This window comes from Etheostoma spectabile, chromosome 5 (assembly GCF_008692095.1).
Source record: "Etheostoma spectabile isolate EspeVRDwgs_2016 chromosome 5, UIUC_Espe_1.0, whole genome shotgun sequence".
In the NCBI taxonomy this organism is placed as follows: Eukaryota; Metazoa; Chordata; class Actinopteri; order Perciformes; family Percidae; genus Etheostoma; species Etheostoma spectabile.
Window position 1 is genome coordinate 36,103,939 of NC_045737.1, and position 15,194 is coordinate 36,119,132.

The 15,194-nt window shown below is 41.6% G+C and overlaps 1 protein-coding gene across 1 annotated transcript in view; it reads left to right on the top strand.

Annotated features, from left to right (window-relative positions):
• plcl1 (phospholipase C like 1) overlaps nt 1–15,194 on the top strand; it is an 85,744-nt gene that overhangs the window by 42,753 nt on the left and 27,797 nt on the right. The window contains exons 2-5 of the mRNA XM_032515238.1: nt 7,848–7,922; nt 8,004–8,291; nt 9,782–10,078; nt 12,411–12,802. Of these exons, the coding sequence (XP_032371129.1) occupies nt 7,848–7,922; nt 8,004–8,291; nt 9,782–10,078; nt 12,411–12,802 (1,052 nt within the window). The remainder of the gene's footprint in view (nt 1–7,847; nt 7,923–8,003; nt 8,292–9,781; nt 10,079–12,410; nt 12,803–15,194) is intronic.

Sequence of the window (15,194 nt, forward strand, 5' to 3'; positions counted from 1 at the left end):
TATCCTGCAAGCTTTGTAATGATTGGACAAACCAGTGCACTTTGTTTAAACTGCCAACTGATTTGTCAAAATCATTTATTTTCAATTCAGTGTGATATGTAGCTCAGTCCAGCCCACGGCAATTTGAGAAAAGCAGATAACACAAAAACAATTGCTATCAAAGCCACAAGCTGCGATTCCAAGCTCAAACCTTAATTTTGCGTCATTCCACATCCAGTTGTTGTGCATTTTAAGGGCCCCCTAGTGGTCAATTTGAGTGGGACTTGCCGTGTATGTGTGAGGTCATTATGTAGACATTTCCTGGAAGGTTTGTGGTGATTGGACAAACATTTAGTCATTTATAGCCTAATTTGCGCTATATCACCTGCAGTTTGTTTGCATTTATAGGGTTTGTAACTTTCAGGGCGTGGTTCAGGTACTCGGGCGTAGAGGACATATCTCGAGAGATTTGTGATAATTGCCCAATGAATTGGTGATTTATAGTAAAATGTGTGTAATTCCTCTCACCTATCTTGTGTTTGCATCGCCCCCTAGTGGTGTATGTATATAAAACTGTCTGCGTGTATCTGGGGCACTTACCTGAACATACCCTGTGAGTTTTGTGATGATTGGCCTTACGGTCACTGATTTGTGTCCATTTATGTCCAGAGCCACGCCCCTTTCAAAGTTCATTGGTCAATAACTTGAAAAGTGATTGAGGTATGGACATGCTTTATACAACTTGTAATAAGCTTGATCCATTGATGTTTCACTGAAAATTTGGTGGCAATCAGCGCTACGATGTAGGAGGAAAAAGAACCTGATTACAGCGCCACCATGTGGTTGATTGGGTTCATATTTCTATAGCAGCACATGCTTACCATTTCCAGTTATTCCCCCCCAAGTTTCATGTTTCTAGCTCATTCCAGCTTACAGGAATTTGAGCTGGCGTAGCAGACAACCAATAATAATAATAATAATGACTAAGACAAACATAGAAGGGTTCTACCGCTTCGTGGTTTGAACCCTAAAAAGACATTTTTGTGGGACAGTTTTGTGAACAAACAAGACAGAAGCAAACCGCCTTTATTGGAAGCTCTGACCTGGCTGCCTCTCTGTGGCTGCCCACGTGCTGGGAATTGGAAATCAGTACGAGTTTGTGGAGTGAATGGGACGAGGCAACGATTTTCAGATGTTTCTCTCACTCTACCTCACTCCCTACCATCCCTCTCTCTCTCTGGGTTGTTTTTTCGTGCTCTTCTGTTTCTTTGGCCACAAAAACACGCTTGGTGTCTAGATTAAAACTCAGATTCACCAGTTTCTGTAAAACAGTTCCAACTTATGTGTTGCTCTCCAAAGCTTTTGAGTCCTTCTCGTGGTCTTCCTCTGTGGATGCACCGCCACTCCATATTTTTATAATGGAGCTAACTGGAGCTACCCGCTAACTGAGCCTTCAGTTCCCGTTCTCTTTAGGCCTGGATGCATTTCCTGTTTTCATGGACTCGAGCCCAAATAAAACCTGAGATTGGCTGTAAAAGTTTTAAACTACAACTCAGAGTTCAAATGTTATAAATCTACTCGGATGAGATCTTAACCCTCTGAGGACGTAAGATGATGTCTGACAAAACTCCTACTCAAAGAGCAATAATACATCATTTCATGTCAGACATTCATTTACAATTTTAATCATATCATATATATATATATATATATATATATATAAAACCTTTATTTATCCAGGAAGGCCGATTGAGAACAAAATCTCATTTGCAACGACAACCTGATCACATTCACACAGTTCCACGTTCATACCTGGAAGCTGCCCGGTAACACCACAGTCTGGTCTGCTGGCCCCTGAGCCGCTGTAATGGAGCTGCTGAGTTAAGGGCCTTGCTCAAGGGCACCTCAGTGGGAGGGACAAGCACTGGATTTTCACTTTCCCCACCCAGATGTTATCCTGCCGGTCTGGGGACCTCCGGGTCCCAAGCTCGCTTCTTTAACCTTTGGGCCTCCACTGCCCCTCTTCACACGTTGCTCTGGGGCAGATTTGGAAGTACTGCAGACCGAAAGCTGAGTTTGTTGTGAAGATTTTATAAATACCCAAAAAAAGGTAAATTTAAGAAGATGTGTGAAAATACCCTTAAACCTCAGAGGGTTAATGAGTTCAGCACGGACATGGATGGTGTTTAGGATCCCTGTTACAGGGAATAAAAAACGAACAATGATCTAACAAACCAAATTAACCAGAATTAACTTTTAAATAGCCTTAAGCTCCTTGCACACTGAGTCTGAAATTAAAAAATGACGCTAAAGAATGAACACGTTTACACACCGCCTCCGGAGTCCGTAGCAAACATTTGGATGTTTTAACGAGTAGAAGGTATGAACCTATCCAGAAATGCCCCACAGAAGGATACAGAAGATGTGCAATGCATCATTTTGTAACAGGTCGGAGGGTAATATTCAGGAGGATGATGAGCAAGAGAATGGAAGAGTGGAATGAGAGAAATCACACAAAAGGGAAAGCAACATACTTATTTTAACTCAATTCATGATCTCTTTAAAAATTCTGTTTCAATTCAACCATATGTTTAAATTGGCAGCCAAAAAGTGCACGTGTCACTGTCACTCTGCAACGCTCATATTTAATTGATTGATTGATTTTTCTTTATTTCCCTGTCGTGCACACCCTCATGGGTTTATTAGCTTTGGGGGGGAGTGCGAGTTAAGCATTACTTGGCTTGAAAAAGCTGAATCTAGGGCTTAGTCGATGTTGTGATGAAGCTGTTGAATTTCATTCACAACAGTCTTAAAACGCCTTAACCCTCGTGTTGTGCTTGGGTCAAATTGACCCGTTTCAAAGTGTTTTATATCAGAAACATGGATTTCTTTCAACCAAACTGCCCACAAAAAACATGGATGATTACATACGTTCTTCAGGCAAAATGAATGATTACTTTCAATTAATTCTTTTGTGTGTTTTTGAATTCTTTTTTTAACGGTTTCAAAACAATATCCGGACTAAACTTATCATCTACCCATCTGTGATCCACTCAACATCCTCTGATCTTAACTATTAGTCAAAATAATTAGTAATTTCTGCTTTTTAACTGAACTAACTTATGTATAATTTGATATAAATGAGGTTTGTTGACCATGACCTATTTTTAAACCAGCTCAGGTTTTTACAAAAAGCGCCAAAAGCTGGAAAAAGTGACAAAATAAATCAGAAAAAGCAACAAAAACATCGGAAAAGCACAAAAAAAATGTTCATTTTCAATTTTCCCCTGGAAGGACAAGTTCACGGTTAACGGGAAGACGACAAGAGGGTTAAACATGACTTGGTGAAACCTCTGCGTGTGTTGTTTTCAGAGCCATCGGCAAACAACCTGTTCTGTTGTGTTGTGATTGGTTCAGGGGTTGTGTCGGTAAAGTCTCACGTTGTCCTGCCTGTTCCCTAAAGTCTCACCTACAACCAGACCGGTTTGATCCATCCGTCAGAGTCTCAGGGAACCAGACCGGTTTGATCCATCCGTCAGAGTCTCAGGGAACCAGATCGGTTTCATCCATCCGTCAGAGTCTCAGGGAACCAGATCGGTTTGATCCATCGCAGAGTCTCAGGGAACCAGATCGGTTTGATCCATCCGTCAGAGTCTCAGGGAACCAGATCGGTTTGATCCGTCCATCAGAGTCTCAGGGAACCAGATCGGTTTGATCCGTCCATCAGAGTCTCAGGGAACCAGATCGGTTTGATCCATCCGTCAGAGTCTCAGGGAACCAGATCGGTTTGATCCATCCGTCAGAGTCTCAGGGAACCAGATCGGTTTGATCCGTCCGTCAGAGTCTCAGGGAACCCAGCCTGTGAGGGCCCCCATCCCCCTCGTGATAAACATTTAAAGCTTGACATTTAGCGGCTTCATTATCAGTTAATCATCGGACCTTCTGTCCCCCCAGTGTGAGCTCCAGCGGCACGTGTTGGCTCCTGGAGCGTTTTGAAAGGACGCTTAAGATTCTCGTCATAAAGTCACATGCAGTTTTAATGCTGTTTTATCATTTAATTGGATTTCTGTGAACCAGTGGGCAGTGTGTGCGTGTGTTAGTGTGTGTTTGTGTGTGTGTGTGTGTTTGTGTGTGTGTGTGTGTGTGTGTGTGTGTGTGTGTGTGTGTGTGTGTGTGCGTGTGCGTGTGCGTGTGCGTGTGTGTGTGTGTGTGGACATAGTAGACCTTATTCATTCCGGTTCTGTGGACAGTAGATCACCTGTGAGCGACAGCAGGTTTTCACATAGAAAAGCCGACCCTTATAAATTTGGTGCCCCAGGTTTTGTCACTTTTTGCACTTTTTTCGTCCATTTTCTTTGAAGTTTGTAGCTTTTTGCCAAAACAACTTGCCCATTTTTTCAAAATTGTTGTTGCTTATTTAGATGTTTTTGGTGTTTTGTTCTTTTTCAACATTTTTGGGTGTGTTTTTTCTTTTTCTAACATTTTTGTTCCTTCGACGTATGCCGCTTTTTTCCTACGTTTGTGGCGTTTCCTATGCCAGGGGCCAGCCCTGCTCACGTGGATCTCCTTGGAGGCAGAACAGCTTGTAAAACTATGAATCACTGTGTACATTTGCTTATCACATAGAAACAATATCAACAATGATTAAACGTTCAGTTTGTAACCACAGCCTGTTGGTGGGGCAGCTGTGTTGCCCTTGACGCCTTCATGTGCATTATTGATGATGATGATGATGATGTCAGGGTCCTACTGTATGTCTGTTTGCTATTCACACACTCAACGGATCCAATCACACAAACACAGACATGCAATGTTTGGTTTCACATGCGCTCAAACAGTCAAAAACTGCAGCTTTTTCAAACTAGGTATAGCTTTTTGTAGTTGGTGAAACACATGTAGGTGTTTTTATCACCTCCAATTCATCTCCCGTGTTTATTTTCTCCGCATTTAAGGCTTTTTGTTACCAATGTTTTTATTGATTTTTCATTACATTATAATATTATTGTGTATTACAGTACATTGATATGCTGCCTTTTGGATGCTTTTATATAGACCTTAATGGTCCCCTAATACTGTCTCTGAAGTCTCTTTATATAGACCTTAATGGTCCCCTAATACTGTCTCTGAAGTCTCTTTATATAGACCTTAATGGTCCCTAATACTGTATCTGAAGTCTCTTTATATAGACCTTAGTGGTCCCTAATACTGTATCTGAAGTCTCTTTATATAGACCTTAGTGGTCCCTAATACTGTATCTGTAGTCTCTTTATATAGACCTTAGTGGTCCCCTAATACTGTACTGAAGTCTCTTTTATATAGACCTAATTGTCCCTAATACTGTATCTGAAGTCTCTTTATATAGACCTTAGTGGTCCCTAATACTGATCTGAATCTCTTTATTAGACCTTAGTGGCCCCTAATACTGTATCTGAAGTCTCTTTATATAGACCTTAGTGGTCCCTAATACTGATACTGAGTCTCTTATAGAACTTAGTGGTCCCCTAATACTGTATCTAAGTCTCTTATATAGACCTTAGTGGTCCCTAATACTATCTGAAGTCTCTTTATATAGACCTTAGTGGTCCCTAATACTCTATCTGAAGTCTCTTTATATAGACCTTAGTGGTCTGGGGGTGCGGCCTGGACAAACTTCCATGCCTTACTCGTTGGAAAGCCATGATGTCTCTCTCTCATGGGTGGGACAAATTCTCTGGGCGAGAAAAGCAGAGAAAGGGGAGGTGACCTTGCTCCTTATGACCTCATAAGGAGTAAGATTCCAGATCGGCTCATCTGAGCTTTCATTTTCTTAAAGGCAGAGCAGGATACCCAGGGCTCGGTTTACACCTAACGCCATTTCTAGTTACTGGGGGACCATGGGCAAACTCCTATTAATGTTTAAAAAACTCATAAAAGGAAATTAGGGGGACCTTTAAAGACGCTCCCCCATGTCTCCTTTATTTATAAATTGGTTAAATGGCGTCCAGATTTAGCATTTCAGCATACCGCCAATATGTTTTTTAATATATGTGCTATTCCTTCCATGGACATACCACATTTCCCACATTCTTGATCAAAGCACCAATTGTAGGTGCCTCCCTTTTCTTCCAACTTCCAGCTATAGTCTTGCCTGTAATATAGCAAAATCAATACATTTATTTTCCTCGGGGTTTCAGATTTAGATGTTGCAGAACCATCTCGGGGTCAAGCATTCACGGCTTTTTAACTCTGAAGTCATTTCACTTATTGAGCGTAAGCAGCTACATCAATACAATATATCTGTATCTGTACAAACACCGACTGATGGGGGTAACCGGGGAAATGTCTATACTCCGGAGACGAGGCCGAGGCTGTACATTAAGCGCCACATTTAATTACTGCTGTCATTTCAGCCAAGAGCATCACAGCTCGTTACAAATCAGCGAAGAGCTATTATCAGTTAAAATCCTGCGCTGGAGCGCTAATGAAAGTTAACTTATAATCTACTATGCACATCAAGCAGAGAACGAGCTGTCTATCAATCTGTCACTAGCTGGAGATAACCAGAGGCAGGAAGCAGGGTTACAACATTGTGTGTGTGTGTGTGTGTGTGTGTGTGTGTGTGTGTGTGTGTGTGTGTGTGTGCGTGCGCGCGCGCAAGAAAAACAATTGTACTGTAAACTTTTATACAAACCGCTTTAAAAAGGGTGGAATGAGTAAACTAAGATTTGTACCTCAACAAGGCTGCAATCAGCGAGATTTTTCTTTGCCGTTTGTTCTAGAAAATGTCAGAGATTTTGAGACAACTTCTTCACAATTTTCCCAGACATCAAGTTGACATAATGAAGTCCCAAACGCAAAAAATAATCAGGGCCTATCTCCACTTTGAATATGTATTTAAGGGAGAATCATGCAAATAATAAGAGGACATGTTAACAGAGGAGGATCCTGTGTTACGCTGGATTTACTGATGTCACGTTGTCAATGTTGGGTGAAGAATTCCTCTCAAAAGAAGGCATGAACAGTGTGGGTAGGCTTTACAAGACTGCAAAGGGAGAAACAAGTGCAACAAATAGTTAAATATAGTCTTATATGCAATAAAAACTAAAACCTGATTTCTACAGTTTTTCTCTCGTATCCCTCGGCTCAAATTGACCCGGGACTTATTTGGGGTTTAAAAAACCATTCTGAAATAAAATTTAACTTCATAATCTACTAACAAATATTGTCTTCATCTCAATTTCAAACAATTGAGATCACATAAATGTTTAGGGAATGCAATCAGTCTCTACTAGAACTCAATTAAAAATGGAAGTGTGATTCGTTTTTTGTCAAAAGGTTATAATTCATGTTAAAAATCCACTTTGTGATCATTCTTATCTTGGAAAAAGTGGTCATATCCACAATAATTTTCTGAATTGAGTCAGGAATACGTGTTAATCACAGAAAATAAGGTAAGGCCTTTGATTTTTAAAGTAGAAAACATGTAACTTGTACCATATTCTTCTAAAAATTTGAAATGGGTCAGCTTGACCCGAATACCGTACCGGATTTACAGTTTTTCTGCACAGCTGCACATAAAGATCAAGCTCCGCTAATATTATTGTTATCATATTATTAGTAGAGATACATGTCAGACACTTCTTCTCGTTTTGACTTGGCCATTTGGTTTTAACCTCAATACTCAAATTAAGTTGTGTTTGAAACAGATTTTCTTTAAAATAATTAGTTTTGATCATCCTCCTCTTTTATTGGGCGTTTTAGTTACTATCTCACTAATCATTTTTAGACTGTTGCTTGAGTCAGATAGTTCGTCTGTTCCCCTCGACATGTCGAAACACTTCTTCTCGTTTTGACCTCTTGGCCCTCTGTGTTTTTTCGTCTTTTCCCAGGATCCCTCAGTGCAGAAGGTGGGCGGGGGCAGGAAGAAGACCGTGTCCTTCAGCAGCATGCCCTCTGAGAAAAAGGTAAACTACTATCATAGAATGATGATAAGAAAACTAAAACCTTTTTGTTGTACTTTTGTAACAGCTGCTTCTGCATCGCAGGTGAGCAGTGCGGCGGACTGTCTGGCGTTCATGCAGGGCGGCTGCGAGCTGAAGAAGATCCGTCCCAATTCCAGAGTTTACTGTCGCTTCTTCACGCTGGAGCCCGACCTCAGCTGCTTACGCTGGGAGCCGTCCAAGAAGGACGCGGACCGGGCCCGGCTGGACGTCTGCAGCATCAGAGAGGTCCGCACGGGGAAGAGCACCGAGACGTTCCTTCACAACGGCCCTCTCTCCGAGCACCTGGCCGAGGAAGCGGCCTTCTCCGTCCTACACGGAGACGACTACCAGGTAGTAATCAGAACCCGTGTTGTCCCCCCAGGTCAAAAACAGACAAACATTTGACATTTTCGTCCCTTTTTCCAGACGTTTCTTTTAGTTTTCACTAACACCACCTTACTACCACTAGTTGTACACTACTTTTTGGAACTCACGGTCAATAACCCGCATTTATACAGAATTATACCTAATTTTTGAGATAAAAAATCCGAAATTATGAATTATTTTGACAATGGTAAAGATCAGAGGAACGTACAGATGAGTTTAGTCAGGAATGAAAGGGATCAATTGTGTTCGCAAGGAGCGTTGTATGGAATCCAATCCAATTTTTGGGGTAATTTGATTAATAAGAAACTCATATTTCAGATATAGACATTTTTTAAAGGGGTCAAATTTGACCCGAGGACAAAAGGAGAGATAATAATCATCTTTGGTGGTGTTTCTGCTCACTTTTTACCATCAACAGTCGCGCCCCTTAAGACCTTAGCTAATGTTAGCATTCAAACAAAGAAATTGCATAAATTACATTGCAATTAGACAATAATGTACTAACTGTTACAGGCCTAGTTACTATACCACCATTGGACTACTGTAATGCCCTCCTCGTCGGGATCCCTGGCAGGAGCCTGCAGACGCTCCAGCATATTCAGAATTGCGCTGCCTGGGTCCTGTTGAGGAGGCGCAAATATGATCACATCACCCCGGTCCTGAAATCCCTCCACTGGCTGCCCATTAAACAAAGAATCCACTACAAAATCTGTCTCCTGACCCACCAGTGCATACATGGATCTGCCCCTACCTACCTCAGTGAACTCCTCACCCCACACCCCACCTCATAAAACCTCCGCTCCTCCATCTCCACCTACTGCCTGCTCCAACCAAGGACTAAACTGTCTACGATGGGAGACAGGGCCTTCCAGGCAGTCGCCCCACGGCTCTGGAACGCCCTCCCAGAGACCCTAAGGGCCCCACGGCTCTGGAACGCCCTCCCAGAGACCCTAAGGGCCCCACGGCTCTGGAACGCCCTCCCAGAGACCCTAAGGGCCCCACGGCTCTGGAACGCCCTCCCAGAGATCCTAAGGGCCCCACGGCTCTGGAACGCCCTCCCAGAGATCCTAAGGGCCCCACGGCTCTGGAACGCCCTCCCAGAGACCCTAAGGGCCCCACAACCTGTGGAGTCTTTTAAGAAGGGCCTAAAGACATTCTTATTTCAAAAGGCCTTTTAAACAGTCATTGTTTTAATTTTAGTTTATGGTGTTTTATTATTGCTTGTTGATTTTATTATATTCTGGAAAATGTTTTTAACTCCCTACAAATGTAGCACTTTGAGATTTCTTTTTGAAATGTAAAGGGCATTATAAATAAAATGTATTATTATCATTATTACCATGTTATCGGGGTTTCGTCCTTCTACACTAAATAATCGTAGTCATGCAACCTGTCGGTGTTCCCATCCTTCCCTTCACTGACGCAGTAATCTCTTTACCTGTCCCCCCCTGCAGTCTCTGGACTTGGTGGCTTTGTCGGCAGACGTGGCCAACATCTGGGTGACGGGCCTTCGCTACCTGCTGGCCCACCCGTCAGTCATCGGGGGTGCCGGGGGAGGAGGGGGAGGGGGAGTGGGGGGGCTGGTGGAAGGAGGGGGCGTGGCAGTAGACGGCACCCTGGGAGAGAAGATGAGGGGTGAGTGGCTGGCAGCCGAGTTCGCCCAGGTGGACGAAGACGGCTACGGCATCGTGTCAGAGGACGTGGCCGTCGCCACTATCTGTAAACTCTGCCCCGGGATCAAGGAAGCCAAGGTGAGGGGAGGGGGGGGGCTTTTAAAATCATACACCTTCATGCATATGCTACATGTACATGGGAGCAAAATGTTGTGGCCAAAAAAAACTGGTTTGCTGGATGCATTTCAGTTTCAAATATGAAGCTATACACGACCAGTTGCAAAAACACATTTTGGTATAATTATTGCACCTTTTGGCTTCACGCCAACTAAATCAGCCTCATCATGCTTGTCTTCTTCTTCAGTTTCATGCCTGTCTGATTTGTGGGTTAAAGGGTAACTACCGTTTCTTTCAACCAGGACTTATTTATTTTCCTATGTTTCTGTGTGTGCAGTAAGTGACTGATAGGAACAATAATCAAATATGCATCATCAATTTGGTCCACTGAAAGTTATTTTTTGCCACTGACAGGCTCAGATTATTTTTCTAAGTGTCTGACAACATTATGTAAACGATCACTACAGAGATAGATCTTTTTAAAACCTCTTTGAGCCCTTTCTGTTTAACCAGAAGTAGCTCTGAAGCCGCTAGCGCTAAACCCACCAGACTCCATTTAAAAAAAGACATACTTTTAGCGTGTATAGAGCCGACATATTTTCACATGTAAATCCGTAAACTATAAGTTTATTTCAACCAAAACTACAGTTGTGATAGTTGGAAAAGTGGAAAGACGACCGAAAACGGCTTTTCGGAGTTTTACTTTGTTTATGTCAACATTGAATGAAGTGTATTTTACGATGCTAAAATGAGTGTTTATTTAGATTCAATCTGGTGGGTTTAGCGAACGCAATTTTGCAGATGTTTTAATGATTAAAAAAAGGATCTTACTCTTGCAACTAGCCCCCCAACATTGGCCCAGTGGCGTGGGATCGTCCAAGAGAGACTTACTTTTGTATTAAGGCTTCAGTTGGAGAGACGTAATAAACGCTGGAAAAATTGATTTTTTATGCACCTTGAATAATATGAAATTAGACCATGAAGTATGTGTAAAGGAATACTTTGATTAGTATTGATTTTGATTAACTGTAACACCTATTTTTTTTTTTACATGTTCTTTGTACATGTATGTAAGTAAGTTAATAAATAAATAAAAAGTAAAAACAATAAAATAAAAAGGATCTTACGCTTTAACAGAAAGGTTGATCTTCTTAAAAATCCTTTCCATAATGTTGTCTGAATATTAATCTTAGCCTGTCAGTGGCAAAATGAGCACTTTTGTTAAGATAATTAAAAAGCTGGACAATTGTCCCATTAACTTCCATTGCAGCCTGTTTCACCGCTGCAGCGATCTCGCTGAATACTGGAATAATGTCAAAGATTGTTCCCATTTAGACACAAAAACACAGGAAAATAGGGTAAAGAAAGTGCAGATACACACAGGACTGTTACTTCAATCCTTTTCCTCCTCCTGTTTCACCTGCTGCATGAATAAAGTGAGCTTTGTTACCCTGGAAACAGAGAGAGAGAGAGAGAGAGAGAGAGAGAGAGAGAGCATGGACGTCTGTATAGGGTCAGACAGGTGACATGACTGCCGAATATCTGCAGACACATTTTACCGAGATGGTATCGGAGAGGGAAGCTGATTGCAAGCGTGGACCGAGCACAGAACAAGATGAAGGAAAAGATGAAGAGATAGAGATGATTAATACGTTGTGTTGATTAATGGGTCACTTTAATATCCTTATTGAAACAAGATAACTAAAGTTTAATCAAGTCTCAGTGAATGAACAAGGCTAACTAATTACCGCACTTCATCTCTTGTGCGATCAGGGGTGGAAAGTACATTTACTCCAGTACTGTGCTTAAGTGCATATGTTGAGGTACTTGTACTTCACTTGAGTCTTTTCTTTTCATGCCACTTTTACTTCTTCACCGCTACAAATCAGGGAGAAATAATGTACTTTTTACTCCACTACATCCATCTGACAGCTTTAGTTAGGCCAACTAGTTACTTTACACATTAAGATTTATTTTTTTACACATAACACATGTAGTTAATAAAATACGATGTCTTATTATAAACTAAACCACCCATTAATAGAACGGCCTACCGTCCAGCTGAAATGATTAGACGAGTAAACACTTAGACGATTGACAGAACTGTTTTGGTCGGTTCCAGTTGGTAAAATATGAGGATTTTTCTGCATTGAGTACTTTTACATATTAGTACTTTTAAGTACATTTTCCTGATGATGCTTAAATACTTTTACTTAAGTTACATTTTCAATGCAGGACTTGAAAATGTATTTTCAAGTCCTGCATTGAAGTATTTTTGCAGTGTGGTATTCGCACTTTTACTTAAGTAAAGGATGTGAATACTTCTTCCACCACTTCTTTTCTCTCCCCACAGGTGCGTCTACGTTTTAAGGAGATCCAGCGCAGCAAGGAGAAGCTGACCTCCCACGTGACCCGCGAGGAGTTCCACGAGGCCTTCTGCGAGCTCTGCACCCGGCCCGACGTCTACTTCCTGTTGGTGCAGCTGTCCAAGGACCGCGAGTGTCTGGACCCTCAGGACCTGCGCCTCTTCCTGGAGACGGAACAGGGTTTGTCCCTGGCGACCACCGAGGGCTGCTGGGAGATCCTGAGGCGCTACGAGCCCTCAGCCCAGGGCAGGGAGAGGGGGCTGCTGGGTCTGGATGGATTCGCCCGCTACCTGCAGTCCCCGGAGTGCCAGCTGCTGGACCCGGAGCACCTGGGGGTCTGTCAGGACATGAACATGCCTCTGTCCCACTACTACATCAGGTGCGTGTGTCGCGATCAACAAGAAGCAGAGTCATAATCAGGAGAGATTTATTGTCTAAACATATGATCATGGAAAAAAAACAATAAATACAGAAACAAATAACATACAGTACGTATAACTGAATAACCTTTAGAAAGAAAAAACGCATGTATGCATGTATTAGTGTAGGATGTGTAAAGAATTTCCGGGATGTGCAAGGTCCAGATAAGATAAGATAGACTGTATGGGTCCCATAGTCATAGCCAGACCCTCCTCCGCAGCGCTGTGGAGGAAGGTCTGGCAAAGCGAGACTACGGATCCCACAATGGGGAAATTCACTTCCCACAGCAGCTCAATGCAGTACAACAAATAACAAAAAACACGTCAGTGTGCATAGGATAAAAAATACACAAAGAATAAAATAGGAATTAAAAGTTTATTTTGTGAATATTAAAATAAAGACGAATAATGTGTACATTTCAGCACAAGCAAGTAAACCCAAACAAAATACTCGGCAAACCCATCTTTCAAAATGATTGTGAATGATTCAAAGGAGGATCTCCATGTTGATAAATGAGTAGGAAGAAGTAAGAAAACATTTCTCTTTCAATAAGAAGAGAGTAATAACAGTACCAGGGTCTGAAATTAACACCCGCCCATCTGCCACATGCAGGTGGATTTAGCCTTTGGCCGGTGCCTCATTGGCAGGTAGGGAATAGAGAACCGAGTGATTCATTTGGCTTGTTTTGCAACTGTTGTTCTTTTACATTTTAAATAAGTCTGCCATTTCGTTGGATTTTTGCAAAAAATGTAAAGGCACATTACCGGGGTGAAGAGGCCAGCTGAAACAAACAGCCAACAAAAAGATGAGCATGAGTCAAAGAAAAAGAAGACATTTTAATATAAAGTGGACTATTGGCGACAAAGGCAAGGTTGGTGACAGCAGTACAGAACACATGTACTGCAGTGACTGTCGTGCATGTGGCTCAGAGAAAGCAAAGTCAAAACTTAAAATTAGAAGCAATTTAGGACCACGAGTCATCAAAAAGCCACTTACACGCAATTAGTTGTAAACTATCAAAGCCTGCGCTTCTGGAGGAGACGGCTGTGGTCGAGGCGCTGACGTCCATGAAGGAAGCGCAGTTGGAGAGCGAGTGCAAATGAAGTGATTAGAGTGAAGTGATTTTCACCTTTTTATGAGTAAAGTCACTGTGGCAGGTAGATCTTTAAATCCACCTGCCACAGTGACTGGTCGTCAAAAGAGCTAAGTTTGGGCCCTGAACAGTACAGCACGGGTGGTATTTACAGGTGGGGATAATATACTGTGTATAGGCCTACAGATGAATGTACAGATGAATATGAAACGGCATATGGCACAGGTCCTCGTTGTTTACAGTTAATCTGTTTAAAAATTAGAGCACAAGAGTCCAGTCTTTAGCCACAGGATACCACTGTGTAGAAATCTGCTGAATGAATTCACTCAACACTTCCTTTCTTGTCTACTCGTCTGCCAGATGGTTCTGCTTACTCACTGCGCTCTGCATGCCACCAGAACAAACCGCTGGGAAAATATCATCAAATGGGACATATTGTGCCAGAATTACATCCTATATATTGGGTCATTTTATGTCTTTTTTGAGACCGTAAACTACCACACTGCTAAGCAATATGTGTCAAGCACCATGAGATTAAGTGTACCGTGTTAAATTGCCTTTTAAAGGTTGGGAAAAGGGAGGGCGGTCGTATATTTTGCATGTTATATTCTGATTAGGGCTGCAAAGATAACTTTTAGAAAGGAAAAACTATGAATTCTCTGATTCCATCTTCTTAAATGTGAATATTTTCTAGTTTCTTCTCTCGTCTGGGACAGTTTATGAATATCTTTGAGTTGTGGGAAACACCGATCGACATTTTTCACCCTTTAATTTTATCCTTTAATTTTATCCTTTAATTTTATCCTTTAATTTTATAGACCAACAACTAATCGAGAAAATAATCAACAGGTAAATCGACAATAAAAAGTAATTATTAGTTGAAGCCCTCATTGTGATTTTGTGTTATCTATAGCCGAATATTTTGAAAGTTCTTCATCTGATGTTGATGAAGAAATATGCATTAAATGTTATTTTTAGGCAGGTATTCATCAGTGATTATTTATCAGGTTGTTTTTTGTGCTAGTACATATTTGTCCTCTAACATTTCACAAGATATTTTCAACTGTCACTAAATGTTATTAATACTATAAAACCTCATTTAGAAGCAGGACAGTATTTGGAGCAGGGCTGTGCAATGAAACCTTTTTTTTTTACTGTGATTACGTGATGATTACGATTTAGGCTCCTACAGATTACAAAAACGATTATTCTGCACATCCTGTTTTGTCTCATATTCGGAAGGAGGAAAGTACAAATG